At 53.8% G+C, this 22460-nt stretch overlaps 1 protein-coding gene across 2 annotated transcripts; it reads left to right on the top strand.

Annotated features, from left to right (window-relative positions):
* The first annotated feature begins 3228 nt into the window (after positions 1 to 3228).
* PVALB (parvalbumin) lies at positions 3229 to 18945 on the top strand. 2 transcript variants are annotated; one of them, XM_017641187.3, is made up of 5 exons: positions 3229 to 3385; positions 5068 to 5200; positions 6416 to 6525; positions 11234 to 11284; positions 18731 to 18945. In XM_017641187.3, exons 1-5 carry the CDS (start codon positions 3325 to 3327, stop codon positions 18757 to 18759), a joined length of 384 nt encoding a protein of 127 aa, XP_017496676.2. In that variant the 5' UTR covers positions 3229 to 3324; the 3' UTR covers positions 18760 to 18945. The 2 variants fall into 2 exon arrangements, with proteins under 2 accessions (XP_017496676.2, XP_017496677.1); XM_017641188.3 differs by lacking the exon at positions 11234 to 11284.
* The last annotated feature ends 3515 nt before the right edge of the window (positions 18946 to 22460 follow it).

Raw genomic sequence — 22460 nt, 5'->3', positions numbered from 1 at the left:
TGGCACCCTGGAGATTCTTCTTAAGGGTGGAATGAGAAAAGGAACCTTTCATGGTGTTCACACTAGGTGCTCAGTAAGTAATGCTAAATTCCTTCATTCATTCACGCTTTTCCAAACACCCCTTGGCTGGTCATCTCCACCACTGCAGCAGAGATCCCTTTGTGAATCTCATAAAAGCTATGGGCCTTTGCTCCACAAAAGTGCACTTGCCTGTGGCCTTTTGCATATAATGTCAGGGGGTTCATAGCCACACCCAAGTCCATCTACAGAGCAAAGTTTGCCTGTGGTTGGAGCTCATTTTTACAGATGGGGAGACTGAGATGTAAAGAGAGGAAGGGACTTGTCAGAGAATATGCGGAGCATGTCTTTCTGCCAGGCACGAGATCATCTTCAAAGGGCTGGGTCCACTCCTGGCTACTCCTGACTCTGGGTCCATGGCTTTGAGGACTAAATCACGCAACACCTACCATCTCTTTGTGCTCTGTTTTCTAATCCATGTAGGAGGAACCAGACCTGCACTGAAGGCTGTCGTGAGCACATGACGTATGTTAGGAACCTAGCCCGGGCTTGTGCCTGGAACACAATTCCTGTCCCATTCCTTTGCTCACCTTTTCTCTTCCCTTCCTTGCAGGATTTTGGAGGGTGGAAACATTCCTGCCATCTAAAATAGTCATGGAAGGCTTCGCAGAAGAGAGGAGTCCTGCTTAAGCCTCAATTTTGGGTGCTGAAGGGAGGCAGGAGCCAAGGGTTATGAACAGGCCTGGCTTGATGGGCCCAGGGAGGGTGAATGTGATACAGACACCCAGCACCATGGTTGGGTTTCCTGACACCAGACGGGGAAGTGCCTGGGGGGTGGGGGCTGGGGGAATGCCACCTCCCCAAATAGCCAGAGCAGACGCCTGTATAGGTAGCCATCCCACCACCAGGCTCATTTCCCAACAGGGCCTCCCACCAGGCCACCTTTCAGGGCTGGTTCCAGCCCTCCACCACTACCTGAGGTGAGTGGCAGCTACTCACCCAGCTGAGGAAGGTGGAGGAAGGTGGAGGGATGCAGTGGGGAGGAGGCTAGCTGGGAGGGACAGCCATCACCCCTTTCCCCAGTGACACAGGGCTGTGGCGAGGGATACTGAAAGGCAGGCAGGTGTAGAGTCCAGGGCTGCGATTCCTGGGCTCTCCATCCTAACTCCTGGTGTGACCTCGGACCAATCCCTCCCCAGGACTGGGCCTCTGATGCCCTACCTGTGGAACAAGAGGGGTGGAGCCGGACATCTGTGGGCTCTGGTGATGCCATCAAAGGAGGCCCATGAGTGGAAAGAAGAGGCAGGAGGAAGGGGTATGGAGAGCTGACAAGCAGACCTAATGATGTCGTCTGATGCTCTGGCCTGGTGGACTTGGGTACAGAGAAAGTGTCAAGCATATGGAATGCTTCTGTAGCAAGGAAAGGTGGAAGCTCTCTGCTGGGGCTCCAGCCTTTGCCAAAGGGGTCAGTGTTTGGGGACTCTCCAGGAGCCAGTCTGTGGCTCAGACATGTAGGATTTGATAGGGCTGAGTCCTGAGCACTAGGGAGGAGCTCCACCAAGGGGGGTCACTGAACTCCAAGTTTGCAGACCCGGGAGTGCGTCCCTCTCTGCCACTACCTTGCTGCATCCTTTAGCCATTTGCTGACTGTCTCTGGCCTCAGTTTCCCCACATGTATAGCATAAGGATCCCTCAGCTGGAGAAACAGACTTTCCAAGTAGGCCCCTGAAGTGAGCTAAGCCCACTAGCGCAGAAGCCCAGCATGTCCGGGTTACCAGCCCAGCTGGTGGCAAGGGCAACAGGGGAGCTGAGGGGTCCACAGAAGGCCTCACATCGAGAGATCAAGTCAGGAGGTAACCTCAGCACCATGGAAGCCAGCTGGCGGGCCGTCACCTGGAGGAGCCGACTCATGGACAGGGGGGCAGCGGGAGCCAGCAGCATCCTAAGGTTTCCAGGAAGGGTGGCTGTCCAGGGCTGAGCTTAGAAGAAAGTGTTGACAGCGAGTGCAAGGGAACTTGAGCTACTGAGCAGCTGTCCCCAGCACCCCCACCAAGGGCCACCAGTCTCAGGATCTCACCACAAGGGACCACTGACACCATCAACACAACAGGCAGAGAGGCCCAGAGATGGGAAGGTCACAACCTAAGGTCACGCAGGGACTTAGCGCAGCCCCACATCTAGAACCCAGGCCTCCTGACTCCCTGTCCAGTGCTCCACACACACTAGTCAGTGGGTTGCAGTCTGAGTCCTTGGAAGACTGTGGGAAGAATACAGCTGGTCTCTGGCTGCATAAAGATTAGCAAGTGTCACATTTTCCAGAGATGAAGTTCAGGCCATAAAACCTGCTTAGATGGTCTAGAAAGTGTGTTCTGTGTGCCAACCTCTCCCCAAACATAGGCCAACTGGTCTCCAAGTAGGGGGAGGGGACCTAGGGATTCCAAGTAGCCGCTCCCACCCTACCCTTCCCCCGGAAGGTTTGGGGTGGGGGCAGGCGGAGTCTGGACACCGGACTATACTCCCACACTGTGTGGTTCAGGAGACCAGAAGAGCAAGTAGTGGGGATTTGACAAGGGTTCTTTGAAAAGACAGACTAGCAAGAAGGGAAAAGAATAGGTTTTAGTAGGCGCATCCCTGGCCAGATGTGTAACGAACGGGACACCCGCAGAGGGCCCAGCAGTGCCTGCCTATCCGTGTCACCCTCACCCAGCATCCCACGGGTCAGGTTTCCAGACCTCAGTGCTCAGATTTTGCAGCATAAATTTGCATCCAGGACAGACAAGAGCGGAGGCTGAGGTAGGAGCGGAGACCACACGGGAGCAATGGGGCCCAGGAGGGTGCAGGCCTGGCCCCTGACGGTCCAGTATCCTCTCCAAAGCAGCGGGACACCTCCCAGATGCACCGACCCGGACAGGAGACTCCGCGCTGCACCAGTCAGCGCCTCCTTCGAGCCCTTTATGGCAGACGAGCTCTCCAAACACGCCTGGTGACGCGGGCGCCCGGAGTATCCCAGAGGTGGCCCCTTCCCCCGGCGCCCTGGCCACAGCCCCTTAGATCCCTAGGACCCCCGGCGGGCGCGGTGCGGGAGCGGCGGCGGGACGGCGCGCCCGCGGCCCGCACAGCTCAGCGGCGCGGCTGGACTGAGCGACTCTGGCTGCGCGCCGATCCCGGAGCCCCCTGGCTCTGCGCCAGGTCGGCGGGCGTGCGCCCGGCGCGCGGCACTGCAGCGCTGGTCATATGAGCAGAAATGATGAGAAAAGCACTTTTTAATCTTTTCGCACTTGCTCTGCCCGCTCAAACAGTTGCAGGATGTCGATGACAGAGTTGCTCAGCGCTGAGGACATCAAGAAGGCAGTGGGGGCGTTTACCGGTGAGCAGCGCGCTCCCCTCCCAGCCCTGCCCCTCCTTCCATCACCCTGGCCCCTGCGCCCCCGCGGACCCCCGTGCCCCCCGCGGCCGATCAGTCCTCCCCTGCGCTCCTCTCCTCTGCCCATGCACCCCGCGGGGTGCTGGCTGGGCGGGAATGGGGGTTCTCAGCGTTTCCCATACTCTGACCCGGCGGGACTTGGGGCAGAGAGGGCGAGGGAAGGCCAGGCGCCCTGCCTGACAATCGAAACTTGCGGGTGCCAAAGACTGCGCTGCGCTGCGAGGACTCAGGGGGTTCCCTGACCAAGGACGGAGACCGGGTGGAAAGCAGGAGGTCCGGGTCCTTGTAGGCGCTCGGGGCTTAACCTTTAAGGTACTTGGAGGGGGTGGCAGGTGCACACGCCTCCTTTCTAAGTGGTGCCTTTCCGAGACCCCCATTCTGGACAGGACACTTCCCGCCCAGCAGTGGCCATTGCTGGCTCTCCGACTGTCCAAGCCCTCTCGCCGGGGCTCAGAGGCCCCCCATCACAGACCCACCAGAGAGGTGACCTTCCCGCGGCTGGCACTCTGCTCTGCCCAACCCTGCTGGGAGCATCCTCAGCGCTTGCAACTTCCAGCCTCCTTAGGCAGCGGGAAGGAGGGGAGCAGGAAATCTCATTTCTCTGAGCAGCCCTGGACTTCAGCGCTTAGCCACCTACCTTCCTCCTCCCTCTCATCACCCAGATGGGGAAACTGAGGCTTGGAAAGGACCAGAGACTTGCCCAAGGTGAACCAGCATAGTCAGAAGGGGGATTAGAACTAGGACCACCTCCAGGTCCTGGTCCTCCACATAGTGTTAGAGCAATTTTCCTTCCCTCCAGTCCGGGGCTGAGGGGAGGAGAACCTTTCAACAGGGCCCCTCACACACTTGTTACTCTGTCTAACATTGTATGCTTCCCTAGGTGCTCTTACAAAGGAGCTCAGGACATAGAAAACTGGGGTGGGGGGGAATCCCATTTCCTTTCTGCTTGGTGCTCCTTCCCCTGGGCATCAGGAAGCCCCTGGAAGCCAGCCTCCCAGGGTGCATGTTAACCCACCCACTTCTCCTCGACCCACCTTGCTCCCTCTGAGAAGAAACTTAACTGGGAATTCCTGGGGGACCTTCCAACACCCTCCACTCCCACAGAATGGACTTCTGCAGCAAAGCCAGGATTTCTAGGTCCTCCCCCACCTCCTCTCACTGTGTGACCTTGAGAGAAACTTGTCCTCTCTTGACTTTCTGGCAACACAATCTGTGGCTAAGAAAAAAAGGCCGGACCCCCCACCCCAACACCCAAACACATACACACCATGTTCACACCACTTCCAGTTCCCCCTACCCACTCCCACTGAGCCACCACACAAAACCTTTCACGGAAACCAGGAAGCCCCTCTGCCTTCAAAGGCTACCCTCACCATTAGCCAAGGGCACCGTGAAGGGTGGGGGCGGGCTTGTGAGCCAGCGAGATGGGGGTGCAAGCCCATCTCTAGCTGTGTGACCTTGGGCAAAGCACCCACTCCCACAGAGGCACACCCCCCTCCAGCCCCAGGACTGGTACAGGGAAGGCAATCCACAATGCTGTGGCTCCCCCAGCCTCCAACCCTTCCCTCCTGCCCCTCCTTTGTCCTCAGTTTAACGCGCTGCCCTCCGCCTCCACCCCCCCACAGCTGCCGACTCCTTTGACCACAAAAGGTTCTTCCAAATGGTCGGCCTGAAGAAGAAGAGCTTGGGCGATGTGCAGAAGGTGTTCCACATCCTGGATAAAGACAAGAGTGGCTTCATCGAGGAGGATGAGCTGGGGTAAACTGAGGCCTGCAGGGGCTGCCCCCATGGGGGAGTGGGGGACTGGGACTTGCTTTGGAGTTCTAGTAAGATGTGCCCTTCTCTCTGCAGCCATCACAGAAAATAACTCTGCCTGACCGCTATTGCTTGGGGAGGAATAAAATCCTCAGCAGAAAGTGCAACTAACTAGGTTAAATTATAGCCACTTAATATTGGTAATGGAATGATGCTACTTAATAATTTAATACAAAGGAAGAGGCAGTTTTCTTGCTGCTTAACACCGTAAGCAAGACAGAGTGCACTAGCTTGGGCATTCTACTGATTTTCATTTGTCTCAAAGGCACCTTCTACCATCCTGCACACCCCTGCCCCTCTGTGCCAGTGAGGCTAGGGCAGTTTCTGGGCAAATCAGGGGGGCAGAAACAGGAGTCCTAGGAGAAAGAGGAGGAGGAAAAAGAAAATACAAAACTACATTGGCAAAGGAACCTCACTCTATAACCCACTTGGCCACCTGGAGACTCAGCTGTGCGCCCTATGTCACTCTCTGACCAAGACTGCCTTGAATTTTGTCATAAAGAGAAGGGGGAGGCTGTGGAGAGAGGCCTTTCAAGCAGGATCTTTCCCATCCATCTAGTTGCACCCCAAACCACCCAGCAAGGGTACTTTTGTCTAGAACCTTCTCCTCCTACCCACCCTCACCCGGCTGTGCACACATGCACACATACACAGACGCTGACTTCTACCTGTCTTGCAGGCATCACCTTCTCTGAGAAGCCTCTCCCGACTCTTTCCTCACCGCAGGGGGCGTGGATGCCTCCTCCAAGCACCCCTCCCTTTCCCCATCGTATCCATCACTGTGCAGTCTCTCCAAGTACCTGGCCTCCTCCTTTTTCTCAGGTGGCTTCCTAAGATCACCTCTGTGCCCCCAGTTTCCAGCATGGCCCTGCACAGAGAAGACCCTTTTGTGTTTGTTGTGTTGGCTGAATACATAAATGCTGGTGCCCTACCTGAAGTGAGGTCAGCTCCTTCCTGAGGGCAGCCTGTCCTTCCCCGCATACCCCCCATGAAGGCACAGCCACTGCCAGGGCTCCCTGGCCCAGCACAAATGCACACATGCCCCCTGCTTGCCGCCTGGTCCAGCTGCCGCCTCCCTGCCCAGATGCCAGGCCACCATCCAGACGGTGTTTCTGAAGGTAACCTCGACCTGACTCCCTCCCTGGCTTTTCTCCCCAGATCCATCCTGAAGGGCTTCTCCCCAGATGCCAGAGATCTGTCTGCAAAAGAAACCAAGGCTCTGATGGCTGCTGGAGACAAGGACGGGGACGGCAAGATCGGGGTGGAAGGTGAGTAACCGTGACCTAAGACTCGGGCCCATCGTGGATCTTGGGATGCTCGGACCCTAAAAGCTCAGAGTTATGTCTGTCGATTCCCCAAAGGGATAGATTCTTTTTATCCCCCTACTGTGTAGGGAATCCAGGAGAACTGGTGATTTTCCCTGAACTTTGCCCACCCCTGTGCCCGGATTCTGTCCCAGCTCTGCCCAAACTGGCTGCGTGACCTTGGGCAGTCTCTCTCCTTCCCTGGGCCTCCATCTCCCAACCGTAACAGGAGAAGATGAGGCCAGCCGATCCCGAAGGACCCTGCTGGCCCTCACAGTCTCAGATTCCAGGGATGGAAACTCCTATCTTCTATCCCCCTCAGCATCTTGTCGTGGTGTCCTGTAACCTTAAGTCTCAAAATCTGTTTTGGCTTCCCCCAAATATGCCATTCGAGCTGTGTAGAAGAGCCAGGGAACATCAGCAGCCAGAACTCAGCTGGGAATCAGGAAAAGGAGTGCTTGGCCTGCCCTGCTTTTCAACCTTTGCTTTCAGAACAGGTGAGGGAGGGGCTGGCGGTGCCACCCCATGTCCTCCCCCATTCAGGTCTCACTAGCATTCCCAGAGTGCAATCCAGCACCGTCATCTTTCTTAGCGTCACAGCATCCTCAGAAATTATCTCCGTTTTGCAGATGTGCAAACTGGTTGAAGGTTCTTAGCCTGGGAAGGAGCCAGCACGTGGGATGTGGAGCAGGGACTCAGAACCGGTCAGAATAGCTCCTCCTGACATGCTATGCTGCATCCCATGGTAGTGCTTTCTGTCAGTCTAAGGCAAAACTGTGTAGGTGCTTGGCCTCTGGGCCCAGGCTGCCTGGGTTCAAATCCCAGCCCTGCCACTTTGGAGCTGTGTGATCTGGACAATTCAAGTAACTGCTCTGGGCTTCAGTTTTCTCATCTCTGAATTGAGGATAATGATAGCCCTTATCTCATAGGATTGTCATGAGGATTGGAGGCATTCATGTGTAAAGTGTTTAGAATCATGTCTGGCACAGATGTTTGTTGACTAAATTGTTAAAAATAGGTACTAGGTCTTCTTTTTATCCCCACTAGCTAGCCTGCACCTGACCCAAAGCTAGCACTTAATAAACCTCTACTGCCTGAATGTAGAGTCCAGTCCCCTCTTCTCCTTCCACACACCCCATGCTCTGCTTCTTCTTTGCCCTTCACCAGCTGTGACCTTGACCACATCACCTTCCCACACCTAGGTTCTCAGGCCTGGCAAATGGGGTGCACAGCTTTAACCTAAGATCTTCTTGGGCTCGTTGTGAAAATTAAGTGGCTATAGACACAAAATCGCTTTAGGAAAGTTACAAGTCTTCTGAATGTAAGCGTAGTTTATTAAAGTTTTATGGCAGAAACAAAATGGAGAAACTCTAGCAAGATCAGACACAGCGAGTCGCCTGGCCTTCTGATGCCAGCTGCCCTTCTTGTGGTTGGGAAGGAGGGAGGGGGTTTTAAAGGAGCCGGAATGGAGGGTACTGGAGAGAAATGGGTGGCTGGTCTTGGTGATTCCAGTGAGTGGCACATCTTCCCCACACCCTCACCCTCACCCAGCCTCTTAGTGGATAGATCCACCCCCAGCCAGGCCTCCCATTTTTATTTGCAGCCAATATGCCACCGCTCAGAAGCCCTGGGCAGGGTCTTCATGGCTGGCTGCTCATGAGCAACTTACATGATGAAGAAAAACCAGGCCAGAGCCTGGCCTGCCGCCCTGCTTCCCTCCCTCCCTCCCTACCGAACTCAGATCTTAAAGAGCCAACTCCACTCTGCCAGCAGAGCCTACAGACCTTTACGGAGGAGCAACCCTGTAGGAGCAACCCTCTACCAGGGCTGGGGGAGGTAAGCATAAATCAGGCCCAGCTCCCATTTCCTGCCCTGGTGCCCCCCACCCCACCTCCCATCAGCAGTGGCTCAGCAACCTTGAGCCCCATTTCCTCATCTATAAACTAGGCCTGACAACCACACATAGCTACCTCACTGGGGTCCATGAGGATTCCATGACAAAATGTATGGGAATGTTGAGTTCAGTACCCAGCACACAGCAAGTGCTCAACAAACAGCAGCTGTGATGTTATTTCTATTCTATTTGCATATTGCTTACAGCTCTATGTATATATTTCAAACATACAGTAACACCAGGCAGAGGCTGGGAGGTGCAGACGAGCTTCCTGCAGGGGGAGAGCCAGCGGGCACCTTGTGCAGATCTAGAGGTTATGGGCAGGAATGCCGGGAGGGTCAGGGGAGAGAGGCCCAGGCACTGGTGTCAGCAAAGGCACTAAGGCTGGGAAGTTTAGGGCATGTTTAGAAAGGGGCAAGATTATTGGTTTGCTGGGGGTGGGAGGGGAGAATTATTACTAGGGTGGGTAATGCGTGCCTAGCTCCCAGCTGGATGTTACATAAGTGTCACCTCATTTGACCTCAGGATGACAGAGGACAGAGGTACAGATGCAGAAAGAGCAGTTCAAGGGCCCAAAGTGACACTGGACTCAAACCCAGGTCTGTGTGTCACCACAGTCCAGGCTCAGACTGACCTAGGGAAGGCCTGGGGCCAGGGCAGAACAAAACAGGGGGACAAGAGATGAAATGGGCAATGTGAACAGGTCACCCTAGGCAGTGGGGCCCCACACTTAGAGCTTTTCAAGGTGTGAAGATGCCAATGTCTCTCCATCCCCAAGTTCTCCCCAAACACAGTACTTTTTCCGGAGGGTGGCAGGAAGGCTGGAAGTGATGACGCCAATGCAGTAAGAGGGGAGGCAGAGACCCACGAGGTTCTGTCTCAGGCACTCCGCTTTGCTGTCTGCAAAAGGAAGGCTCCAAGCTCTTCCATCAGCTGGAGGATGCTTTCTACTCCTGCTGGGACCTGGGGCAAGTCACAGAACCCCTCTGACCTTCAGGTTCCTGCATATTAAAATCAGGAATCAAATCACTAGCCAATCAGAGGGGTCCCTTCCAACACTGGGAGTCTAGGGATGCCCCGGTGAATGCACCTCTAGACAGAGACCAGCTCAGCATTTAGGCTCAGCTGGGCAACCCTGAATGCCTGCCACAATGCCGTCTACCTTCACGGAGCACTTCCTGTGTGCCAGACCCAGTGCTTAGCATTTTACCCATTTAATCTTCCTAGCTATCTTTGAGGTGGACACTACTACTATTCCCATTTTACAGATGAGGACATGAGGTGTGGAGAGGCTAAGGTTTGTCTAAACTTCCACGAGTACGAAAAGACAAGATCAAAATCTGAGTTCAGGTCTGTCTGGATCCAAAGGCTATGCCCTATGCTTTCATTTATTAATTCAAAATTCAGTGAACCCCTGCCATCAAATGATTTTATTTATTGATTTATTGCTTGCCTCTATCCCCCTACTGGGATGTCAGGTCTGTTAGAGCAAGAACTTTGCTTTGTTCAGGTTCTGACCCCAGACCTTGAACAGGGCCTGGCACATAGTAGACCTGGCACATAGACTTACAAGAAGTTTATTGAATGAATGAGTGACTGGGTATATATGCCCAGCTCTGGGGATGCAATGATGAGGAAGAAGGGTGTACAGTGAGAGGTCTGCAGGCTAAGGTACGAGACCTGTGTGGGCTGGGGGCTTGCATGTAGCTGTAGCTGTGCTAGGGTGTCCAGACCAGGAACTGCCTCCATCTCCAGCTCAGTTTGCCCTTTTGAAGGTCAGTGATATTAACCAGGTGCTGCAGGATCCCAGATTGCAGGGGGAGGACAGAAAGACAAAGTCTAATAATAAAGCTTTACATTCCCGTCTCAGGGGCAACTACTTCCAGGAAGCTCAAAGACTTTTATAGATGTGGTTGATTGATTCTTGAAGGCCCCTGGAAAGGCTGGTGCAGAGCTGGTAGAGAGTTTTAGGTCAGAAACGGAGAGAAGCCATAAGAGATGGAAGGAGCCCTAAAATCCACTGTGGTTGCAAAACCCAGGCACGTACAGCAGCTGGGAAGACTAAGTGGCAGGTTGCTTCTCAAGAACTTGTCCTACACAGTGGAGGGTCTCAAACTGGACTTAGCATCAGGGTCCCTGGTGGGCTTCTCACAACACAGATGGCTGTGCCCTACCCCCAGAGTTTCTGATTCCTTAGGTCTGATTGGGGGCCTGAGTGTTTGTATTTCTACCAAGTTCCCAGGTGGTGATGATGGTCTGGGGTCCGCACTTTGAGAACAACTGCCCTATAATAATCCTAGAAAGTAGGTGCCATCATGCTTGCCATTTTACAAATGAGGAAACTGAGGCACTGAGAAGTTAAGTAAGATGCCCAGGGTCATTCAGTAGCAGAGCCAGGACTGAGGTTTGGAGGTCCAGCCAGGAATGTCTGCCACCTGCCTGTAGCACCAGTGTGTAGCACCCTGCCCAGGCCCTCCACACCCAGTGCCTGCCCACGTGGAACACACAGGCCAACAGGAATGGCACTGACCATCCACACAGCACTTACTGTGCGCTGACCACCCACATGGCACTTCCCGTGCACCGGGACTGCACAGAGCCTTCAGCTCTTTAGTTCATTCAGTTCTCACCCATGTCCACAGGGTAGGCCCTTGCTGTATAGACAAGGAAACTGAGGCTCAGGGAAGTGAGGTGACTTGCCCAGGGTCACACAGCCATTCAGCACTGAGCTCCTTCAAACCTTGACGTTCTGACTCCAAACATTTCACTCTTCCCCAGCATGCTGTAGACAAGAGCTGCACACCCGGATCTGCACACTTGCAACCTTAGGTATGGCTTCCCTGAACCTGATTCCAGTGACAATCTTGTTTCCTGTGCCTTAACCCTGTCCCAACGAAGAGCCTGTGGTTTGCTGAAAAGTTCAGTTGGGATTATCACCTGACTGTTGCAGTTTGCTCCACTCATGTGCCACAAGGCATTTGCTTTTTCTGCTTCCTCTGGCAAAATGCTCTCTTTTCTCCTTAAGTAGCCTATTTAACATGGGAGGCAGGGCAGGAGTCCTCGGGCTGAAACACCTGAAGTCGGACAGAAAATACAACCCACTGAATATAGGGCCAAGGCTTCTCTCTCAGCATCCATTTCCTCATCCCAAAGGGGTAATAAAAATCCGCACCTCTGAGGGGAGGGTTGTTGCTTGAATTAAGTGAGTGTTCTGGAAACGACTCCTTTCCTCCTATCTTTGATGTACACTTTCTCTAGCAAGCCACCACAAACCTTTGGAAGTAGTGCCATCAGTCCTCAGTAGGACTGACACTGAGTCTAAAACGGGAGGAAAGTGAGAAGGCTGGAAGAGGTCTTGCCCGCCTCCCTGTAATTCCAGCCCTCCAACCCCCATGGGATTTGATTTCCAAGCAGGACACCCTGCCTGCGCACGTCAGGGTGGCCCACAGTCCTGATGCAGAGCCCTGGCATGTGCAGTGTTTTGTCCCATCTCATTGCATCTTCACACCAGCCCCATAAGGTCTGGGCAACAGAGTCTGTGATCCCCACTGAGAGATGTGGAAACTGAGGCCCAACAGACGTTAAGTGGCAACGTCCTTGGACCAGTAGAACCCAGGTCTCCTGACTGCTACCGCCCCCACCGGGCTGAGCGGAGACATTCTAGTTATAAATGGTTTCTGTGCTTAGCAAGACGCTCACTTAATTCCCATGTGGACTGTCCCTAACTCCAGCCTTATGCTGCACTAGATTTAGCAAAGAGAGGATACGTAACTTACATAACTGCCCTCCTGTAAGAAGGAGCTGGAGGGAGGGCAGGAAGAAAACTCCTTCTGTTTATCCCCCTGCCTCTGTGGGCTGCAGCTTGAGTGAACCCAGGGCTGTTCACCCAACCTCTGGAAAAGAGACGCACCCTGGCATGAGCCAGGCCTGAGTTAGAATCTTCACTCCTGAGTGACTCTCAGCCTCAGTTTCCCTGTAAGCAAAATGGGGATAAGAGAGCTGCTGAGGACGAAATGGGATGTCACACAGGGCAGTGCCTGGCACGGAATGAGCCCCCAGAACTGTTCATGCCACTCCTTGTGGCTGTCCGGCTTGACCCCAAATGACCCTGCCTCTAGGGTGGGAACGGGATCCCTGTTTGTGGTACCAATTTATAAGAAACCCAGCCGGGAGCTATTTAGAGGCAGGTGATAAATGGAGGTGGTGCCTTCATCCTGGTCATCACCACCCAGGCAGGCACAGCCTCCCAGGAGCTGACTCAACCACGGCTCCGATTTGACGGGGACCATTAGCCCAGCTCCTCTCACCTGTCAATAGCTTCTAAATTTGTCCACTCCCCATGGCACCCGGGGCTGGGACAGACCTAATTAGGCTAATTTCAGTTTCCTGAGGGAAAGGAAAGGACTGCACCCTCCCATCCACTGACCCTCCATGTGCTGCTCCCGCCCCCATCCCTACCTTGAGCTGCTTTCTGCGGGGATGATGAAGCAGCCAGCAAGCTGGCCCCGGGGCTTTGGGTGAGGCTGCACAGCAAAGGCAGGGCTGTACTTGCATTCTTACGGAGGATGGCCTCTGGATGCCTCCAAGGCAGGTCTGTCACTCCTCAGCAAGAACTGACCCACCTGTGCCCCCCATGTGCCAGGCAGCACCGCACTGGCTATTCCCATCCATTACCCCTGAGGCCTCACCATCGCCCTGCAGGGAGATAGCCCACTGCACAGATGCAAAGCCGAGGGCCAGTGACAGAGAGTCCGGGGATGGGTGTTCTGGAGGTGGAATCCTAACTCGGATGGGATGGGATGAGATGGGATGGGACTGGACGGGATAGATAATGTCAAAACTCATACCAGGTCAGCTGCTTGCTCCTTAGGCTTCCTGTGTCTCTGTTCACATCATCCTGGTCTTAGTTTCAGGGTTTTTGTGGTTACCGTTATTATTTCAAAACTCCAACCTGTGTCAGCTGACACTGAGGAAAGCCAAGGAACTAACACCTACAGACCACTTAACTCCATGCCAGGTGACGTACTGTGTTTTCTTATGTGGTCTTCCCAAAAGCTTGCAAGCAGGCACTATCGTACCCACTTTACAAATGAGAAGACTGAGGATCGGACAGGTAGAGAGCTAAGGCCACCCAGCCAGGATGTAATGGAACAAAATACAGACCCAGCTGCAGGGTTGTGGAAGGCTGTGCAGAGGTGCCAGGGTGAGGACAGGAAATGGTGGGGGATAACAGTGCCAAGAAATGAAGGGTACGGTGCCTCTGCAGAGTCCTCTCTTGAGCTGGGCAGTAGCCAGGCATTTCATAGGCTTGGTTTTAATGTAGCTGGAGCTATCGGAGCATCATGCTAACAACTACCAAATACTGAGTGCTGGCTGTGAATCAGGCCTGTGATGGAGCTTCAGGGCTGGTTCCTCCCAACAACCCAAGGACCTCATTTTACAGATGAGGAAACTGAGATGCACAGAAGCGAAGTGTCTAGTCCGAGGTCACTGAAGCAAGAAATGTGGGTGGGAAGTTGACTCCCAGCTCCCTTGCTCCAAACACTGTTGGAGAACTGGAAAGGTGTCTTCTAGACCTGATGCTGCACAGATAAGAAAACCCAGAGCAGAAATGTGCGGGGTCTTGTCTGGGACCAGAGTGGATGGCAGAACCAAGACTAGACCCCCATCCTCTACAGCCCCGCCCCCCGTCCCATATCCCAATGCCAGATCAGTTGACCTGGACTTTACAAGGTCTTTGTGTGTTTACTCATTTGTTTTTCTTCAAGGAGAAACCTGGACATTTTAGAGGACACATTTATTTATTTTTTATGTAAGGGCTATTTGTTAATTGGCTGGTTCCTAAGACCTCTGCCCTGAGAGAGATATAAAAAGTACAGAGAGGTGACTCAGGCTCTCAATTTGTCTACAAAGTGCCCTGCTCCAGGTTCTGGGAAGATTAAACTAAGAGTCCTGCATTTTCTGCAAAAAGCCAGGGCATGTGGCCATTGTGACATCCTGGCTGGTGGGCAGAAGGGTCTGTTGTCAGAGGCTTTACAAAACCCCAGAGGTACCGTAGTCAGGCTCCCAAATGCCTGCCTTTCTACCGCAGGACAGCCCTTGGTCAGCATTCCTTGGACCCCTCACGTCACTGCACCAAAGGCTGCGTGAAGGTGACTGGCAGGCCTTTTGCTGATAAGCGGCCTCAGAACCTGTAAGTTCTAGGGTAAGGGTTAGGAAGGTCACTGCAGGTTGGGAAATGGTAAGGACCTAGCTCCCATCTTGACACTCTCTCCATGAGCCGGTGTTGGTAGAAGGACTCACATCTCCATCCCAAGACAGAGCAACTCAGTGCCCAAGGACAGGATATACTGGCTTTGGCCAGTTTTCCAGATTAAATGGCAGATGAAGCTGGAAAGAGTTAGCGCTTCCACCCGATCTGGGATGCTAGCCCAATAGCGAATGGCCTCTCCAGGAGTGTTTCTGAGAACATGGGCCAATCCTGACTTGGCCTGTTCTTTTCCGAATGACACTAACACCTCTCCAGGCCTCCATTTCCCCATCTATAAAATGGAACCTCCCCACTCAGCTCCCAGGGCTGTCATGAGAATTACGGGACGTATGTCAATACTTGTTTAACCCAAAGGAGGATTCATGAGCCATCCCACCCACCCATCATCCACCTGACAGTCTACCCATTTGGAATTGATTAGCTAGCACCTGATGTGTGCCAGGCCTGTTCTATTGCTAGGAAAGCGGCAAACAAGACAGACAGGGCTCCCTGTGCTCCTAGAGTTCATATTCTAGTAGGGGGAGACCAACAAAAATTAGTAAGTACATAAATAAGATCATTTCAGAGAGTGCTAAGTACCAGGAAGTAAATAAAAAGGGCTAATGTGACAGAGTCATGAGGGTGGTGATATCTGAGCTGGCTCATGTATCATCTATACCTCAGTCAAAGCAGGTCGGAAACCTCTGGGTAAAGAAGGGAGCCTAAGGCCATAGCTTGAATCACGTCCACTGTGTGATCTTGGTCAAGTTACTTAATTCTTGGGCTTCAGTTTCCCCACCTGCAAAATGCAGACTAGGCATTTCTCCTATGAAGTAGTCATGAGAATTTAATGAGATAATATTTGCAAAATGCTTCCCATTTGGCATGCAATAAGAATTTTTAATTCTATAAAAATAGAGAATATTAATAAAAATACTAATTATAAAAGACATATCAAAAGAACCCTGCCTTGCTGCAGTGCTCATGGCCGAGGAAGGGACGCTCTGACACCAGGCATGGGAGGGAGTTTTAGAAAATGTGTGGTGTCTGGGTCCCATCCCTGCCACTCACTGTTACCACTCAGCTGGCGGTTTTCAGGCCCAGCTGGAGGGCCCTGTGTCTCTCCCACCTTAAGCTGATACCCTGGTCCCCTATCCGGGTCACCGAACTTTCCTGTCCTCAGGGACAGCCCGGAGACAGAACAGGGTGGTGTCCATTACACAGGTCAAACCCCGAGAGGAGGAACCCAGGTATGCGTCCCTCCACCTGGCGGGCATCGGCACCAGGTTATTTCCATTATGATAGCATGTGTTGGTTTGGCTGGGTTTTTTCATTTTTTGTTGTGAAATACTTGCAGCTTTACAGCAGAGTTGCAACGACAGCACAGAGAGTTCTGGGTGCCCCTCACTCAGTGCCCCAAACAATAACATTTACCTTAACAGCACAAGGATGAAACCAAGAGCTCACACAGGGAGATGTACATATGTACTTCATTCAAAGTTTGGGAGGGTGGGAGCACCTCAAGGGGACCCAGATACTCCCCGTGGCCTTTTGGAAGCCACTTTACATCCAGCTTTTTATTTGTCTCCCACAAGGAATTGTTGCCGCCCCTCCCTTTACTCCACTGATGAATTGGGGTACTGACCCCCAGATGCACATTTCCCAGCAAACAGGGCCCGGCTGGGCTGGAACCCTAACTCCTGATTGCCACCTGTGCTGTCCCCACATCATGACACTGCATTTTCTGGAGGAGATGGGGACTTACCTGCGGCCCCACACTCTCTGGCAGGTTGGGGACATGGCATTTCAGAGTCACACAGTGGTAGAGGGTGGCAACTTATTGTCCTCTCTCATCTCCTGGAGAGAAGAGCAACAGAGAAGACACCCCTTGAGCCCCCTTAGGCTAGATAAAGGTGTGTGATGATAAAAGGGTACCACTGATCAGTGCCCCTCTGACCACCACAGTAAGGACCCTGTAGCTGAGAGGACCTGGAAAACGGGCAGAGGTGCTCAAAGTGGGAGCTGAGGACCGATGTGCACCAGCACATCCCTCTGACTGTCTCCAAGTCAGGAAGCAGAGCTTGCTTTTCTTCCATTTACAGTTGATAACAATGAGGCTCAGAGAGGCTCGGTACCTCGTCTGAGGTCACACAGCCCCTAAGAAGCAGAGCCAGACATGGGGCCTAGGCCTCTTCCGCTGTGCTGGTCCATCACACAGGCCAGCTCCCTGTGGCTACTGGGTCCTCCCCAGATACGCCCCATGGTTTCCTGCCCTCTGAGCCTTGACCACGAAAGGCCCCGCCTGTGGCCCCTCCCCCTCATCTGCTCTTTCCTGTGGAATCCTGCACCTTCCCACAGGCCTCTATCACAAGCCACCTTTCCTCTGAAGGTTTTGCTGGTGACTTAAATAGAAGACACCTCTTCTGTGGGGAAAGCAAAGTCTCTGTGGCCCCCCCCACCCCAGGCCTTTCACAAACAACCCGGCCCCCTCAGGGTCAGGTGCTGAGCCAGGTGGGGACTGCAGCAAGGAACAAAGAGAGTGGAGCTTTGTGTTCCAAGGGAGGCAGAAACACATGGATGCATCCAAAAGTGCTCCAAGAGTGTAAGTGCTGTGAATGTAATGAAAAATCGTGCTGGCAAAGAGAAGCACAGCAGGGGTGGGTCACTACTTTGGCCAGAGTGGTCAGAGTGGGCCCCTTGAAGAGTGACATCTGAGCTGAGAGCACGTCAGTGAGAAGGGGCTGCCATGAGAAAGTCTGGACAGTGTGCCAGGCAGAGGGAAGAGCAGGTGCAGGGCTCCTGAGGAGGGAATGCCCTCGGCCCGCTTGGGACGCAGAGAGAAGGCCTGCCAGTTATTGTCTTCTTCCTTGGACGAGGCCAGAAGCTGCTGTGTGGAAAGGACCATCTCCCCTTCCCTGGTGCTCCTGTCGCCTGCTTGGGACCATCCCTTTGTTCAAACAGGTGGAGTTGGAATCAACAGAGGGACTCCTGATGATCCCCTAGTGCCCATGCCAGTCTCTGTCATTAATTAATACTAGGCGAAGGGGAGCAGGTGGACGCTGCTGGGGAGGGAGGGGCCGGAGGCCAAGCCAGTGGGGACAAACCTGGACCCCAGAGCCTCTTACAACCCTGGAGGCTCTGAAAGTCACTTCTCTCTGCACCTCAGTTTTCCTTTCTGTTTATGGGGAGAGTGGCTCCCAGTTTCCTGAGCATCTGTGAAGATTAAACAAGGAGCTGTGTGTGACAGAACCCAGCCCATTCCAAGCACCTGCACTCACGACCCCACTGCACTGCGTGGAGATGTCACCTGCTCAGCTCTCCTCCAGGTTTTGCTCAGTCCCCCTACGGAGGAGCAGCGCACAGTGGTTCTTGAAACTGGCTGCTCACCAGAATCACCTTGTTAAAAAACAAAATAACTCATCCCTTACCCCAGACCTCCCCAGTCAGAAATCCTGGGGCAAGGGCCTGGGAATCTGCATCCTCTTAATTTCTGCTGGGGATCCTGATGGAATCTCAGGGACAGCCAGACAAGCAGCTGAGAAAAAGCTCAGGTCGGCAGCTGGACAGACCGGCTTCTGAGTCCTGACTCTGCTTATTAGCTGTGAGACCTTATAAAATTGCTGGGCCCTGAGCCTCAGTTCCCTCATCCGTAGAATGGTAATAATGATAAAATGCACATTGTAGAATTATTGTCCATGTCAAATGAAATATTTTGTAATGTACTTCGGCATGTGATAAACATTCAGAAAATTATCATTACTATTAATATTGTAGTTATGATCGATAATCTGTGGTGGTGTGACATCATAAAGCAAAGATGTGTGGGCTCACCATTTCCCAGCTCCCTCCATCCATTCATTCATCCACCCATTCACGCCCACACTCACTCATTCCTTTACTCCAGGTCTTCTGCAGCAGAGGTGAGAACCAGAAGAAGCACCACGCAGGGGCCAAGCGGGAAGGCCGTGCCCATCTCTGTGGTGGCATCCACCTCTAACTCACCTCTTTGTCATTTTCTTTTGCAGAATTCTCCACTCTGGTGGCTGAAAGCTAAGAGGCCCTGACTGCCCCAGGTCTCCCACTTCTCTGCCCCGAACACCCCGTCTCAGCTCTTCTTGTCGCCCTCCTGAGTTTCTGTTCAGTTTATGTTGTTTTTTACTCCCCCCACCCACTGTGGCCCTCAAATGACACCATACTTCTGGAAAATACTGGAGAAACAATAAAGGCTGTACCAACCAGATTCTGCTGCTCAGAAGGACCCAGGGGATCCTGCCTTGGCTTTCCAGACACACGATGTGGGCTGAGGCCAGATTTAGGTAGAAAAGATGGGATGGAAGGGAAATCTACTTAGCCCCTCCTCTGCCATTGGTACCAAGGGGGTACTCTACATGGGTTGCCCACTAATCCTTGAAACCACCCATAAGGTAGGTGATAAAACTCCCCTTTTATAGATGCAGAAACTAAGTCTTGGGGAGGAAAGTAATGTATTTAAACCCAGACAGCTAGGACTTGTGGGTGGATGGATGGATGGATACTCATTAAGACTCTTCTTTTTCACAAATGACAAAAACTGAACTCAAAGTGAATTAAGCAAAAAAGGAAGAAAAAACAGACTTGGTTATGTGACTGAATACAAGTCTTCAGGAACAGCTGGATCAAGGGACTCAAGTGCTATCATCAAGAGTAAGTCCCTCTTACCCGTCTCTGTGCACTTGCCTTCGTGTTGGACTCATTACCAGACAGGCCCCTCCTCATGTTGGCAAGACTCCCAGGAGCAAAAGGTGCACATTCGCAATAAAAAAGAGTTCCTCTTTCCCAATCACTGTCAGAAGGCCCCAAATTTAGTCCCATTAATAGCAGGAGCGAATGTTTATTGAGCACTCACACTGTGCGGAACCCTTTACATGATTCCATCTGTACCACAACCTGATGGAGTGACTACTATTAGTATCTCCTTGCACAGATGAAGAGGCTTAGGCTGATGTCATGTTTGCCCAATATCACACTGAGACCATCCAGGACCCCAACCCTGGAAGCCACCTGCAGAGCCTGTGTCCCTCCATGAACCAGTAATGATGACCCAAAGGATGGGGTCCCTGACTGACCCATTTGGGATGGTGCCCATCTGTGGAGACCCACGGGGTCAGCCACACAGAAAGCTCAAGGCCTGAGAGTGGGTGAGGGGCGTCCCAGGGGAAATCGAAGTTGGGGTGGGAGCTGGGCGGGCAGGCATCCCTGCAGGGTGGCTCCTGCCCTTGCCCACGACAGCCCTGGGGAGGGACTGGTGTGGCACTCTCCCTCTCATGCTGAGGTTCCAGACCCTGGGCCCAGTGGTGCCACCCAGCCCTTCCCCTGGGCCCTGAGGTGTCACCCTGGGCTGCCAAGGAGGCTTCCAGGGAGGGTAAGGCTACAGGCAACAGGTGGAGGAGCAGGAATGGACAGACTGACTTCCCTGGTGGTAGCCAGGCAGAGCCGGCAGGCCCAGGCCTGGGAGGGTACTTGGGATCAGAACTGGGAATCCCTGAAGGGCTGTCTTGCTGTGGGCTCAGCCAGCGCTAGGCCACGGGAGATGACGGGCGGTCTGCGCTCAAAGGCAGCTGATGAGCCAGGGGCCGAGAGAGCAGGTGTGGGCCTGGGTGAGAGGGAATAAGTGAGTGTGTGTGAGCGAGACTCGGTGCGTCTGAGTGTGCAGTGTGAGGGCGCACACGGGCACATGTACTCGCCACACAGTCAGGACCAGTGTCAACCCAGATTTTCGTGTCAGGTCCAAGGGCGCCCAAGTTTGGACACTGAGGACAGGGAAGATGAAGAGGGGCCCTCCCACACTGGGCCCAGGGGGCAGCGCAGGGGGAAGGGCTGGGGCTGCAGGGCTGGCTCATCTCCCCAAAACCAATTCAGGGCCCTGCAGAGGACAGGTAGGTCAGGTAAAGTGACAGCTGCCGCTGCCCACTGCCTAGGGTGGCCGTCAGTGCCTCTTGCCCCGCACCCAAATGGCAGCCCACACATCACAACTCAAACTCAGGGCAGCCACGGCCCAGCCTCCCAGCGCAGCTGAGAGCCGGCTGTTCGGCCCCTGAGGGAACAAGGAGCCAGGGCAGGACAAGGAGGGAGTGGCTTTCCCAGTGACAGTGGGGGCACCTGGCAGGGGGCTGGGGAGGTCAGTAGTGTGGTGGGGCGAGGGCGTAATGACAAGTGACATTAACACCAGCTGTCAATCACCAAGTCCTCCTCCTGCCTCCTACTCTGCAGTCCTTGATTTGGCGCATTTCCTACACCCTGTCTGCTGCCGGAATCCAGGCTGGATCCCAGGGCGGGGCAGGGGCACAACTCCACAGAGCCCTGCGGCCCGGCTCTCACATCCATGAAGAGCCTCCAGTTCGGCTTTGGGCGTCACTCCCAGTGAGGCCAGACCTGGAACTCAGGCTTGGCATTTCTCCACACCAGGACCTTTACCTTGTGGAGGGAGCCGGCGTCCCCCAGGCTCTGAAGGGGCCGGTGGGAGCTGCCCTGCACACACAGCGGCTTCCTACACGGTCTCCCCGCCTTCCCTCCACCCCGTTCCCTGACCCACTTCCCACTCAGGGCCCCCGAGGGCCCTTTCCAAAACAGATCAGGTCACACTGTTCTCCTCTTTAAACCTGTGGTGAGCGCCCCACCTACAGAATAAAATCCCAAGTCCAAGCATGCCTCCCCTGCCCACGGGACGGCCAGCCTCCCCCCACCCACCCTCCGTCTTTGTTGTCTCCCCCAGTCCCTTGTCCACACTGCTCCCTCAGCCTGGACCATTCTGCCCTCCCAGCCCTCCCCACTCCCATTCTCTGGCTCCATCCTACGCATCCTCACCGCTCTGCGTGGATGCCCCCAGCAGGGTTAGGGCACCTGAATTTCCCCTGCAGGTACTTATCACAGGTGAAATGGGGAAAAAAGTGTGACTAAGTCACATCCACGTGATCCACAGATCGTAAGATGCCAGAGGGCATGTCTGTGGGGCTCTTTGCTGGATCCCAGGGCCTGGAACACAGAAAGGTGTCGCGATACAGATACGGCCACAGAGGCCCAACGTGGCCAGGGACTAGCTCAAGGCCAGAAGTGCAGAGCAGAAAAGAGACCTGGCCCGTTTCCTACTTTACCACCCTGCCATGGTGTCTCACCCACAGTGGGAAGTCTGCCCTGCCCAGCACCCCAGTATGTAGGCCAAGTGTCACAGGACACCCGTAGCCACCAGCCTCCCGCCACCCGTCGCCTTACACCTCGTCACCAGTCTCTGCCTCGCTCCTGAGCTGAACAGACTCCTTCTCTTCGTTGTTATGTCCAGAGGAGATGCACTCATTATCTCCACCCCCTTCTGTCTGGGAGGCTGGGAGCAGGTAGGGACGAGCTGAAGGCTGGAAGCAGGAGCTGGCAAATTGGTTCCTGAGCAGCTTTTGATAAGAGTGGGGAGCATCCTGTATATAGGCAGAAGCCGAATGACCAATTGAATGCCCTGGAGCCAGGAAAGGATGCAGGTAAATGGGGGAAGAACAGTGAGGAAGGAGCAGAGGGGGAAGGACGGATGTGAAAAGTCAGGGATTCTCTCTTCTTTCTGCCACAGGCTTGGAGAAAACGAGTGTGCTGGGCTCCAGCTTTGGGGCTGGGCGGAGCTGTCCAAATCTGCCTCTTCCTCCTCTGAGCACCTACTACACACCAGATGCTCTGTATATACCACCTCGTAATCCAAACCATAACCCTCCAGGGAAAGGGACAGTCTTTATTTTA

This window comes from Manis javanica, chromosome 10 (assembly GCF_040802235.1).
Source record: "Manis javanica isolate MJ-LG chromosome 10, MJ_LKY, whole genome shotgun sequence".
NCBI lineage: Eukaryota > Metazoa > Chordata > Mammalia > Pholidota > Manidae > Manis > Manis javanica.
Note: the sequence above shows the minus strand (reverse complement) of the source record. Positions and strands in the feature narration are given on the sequence as shown.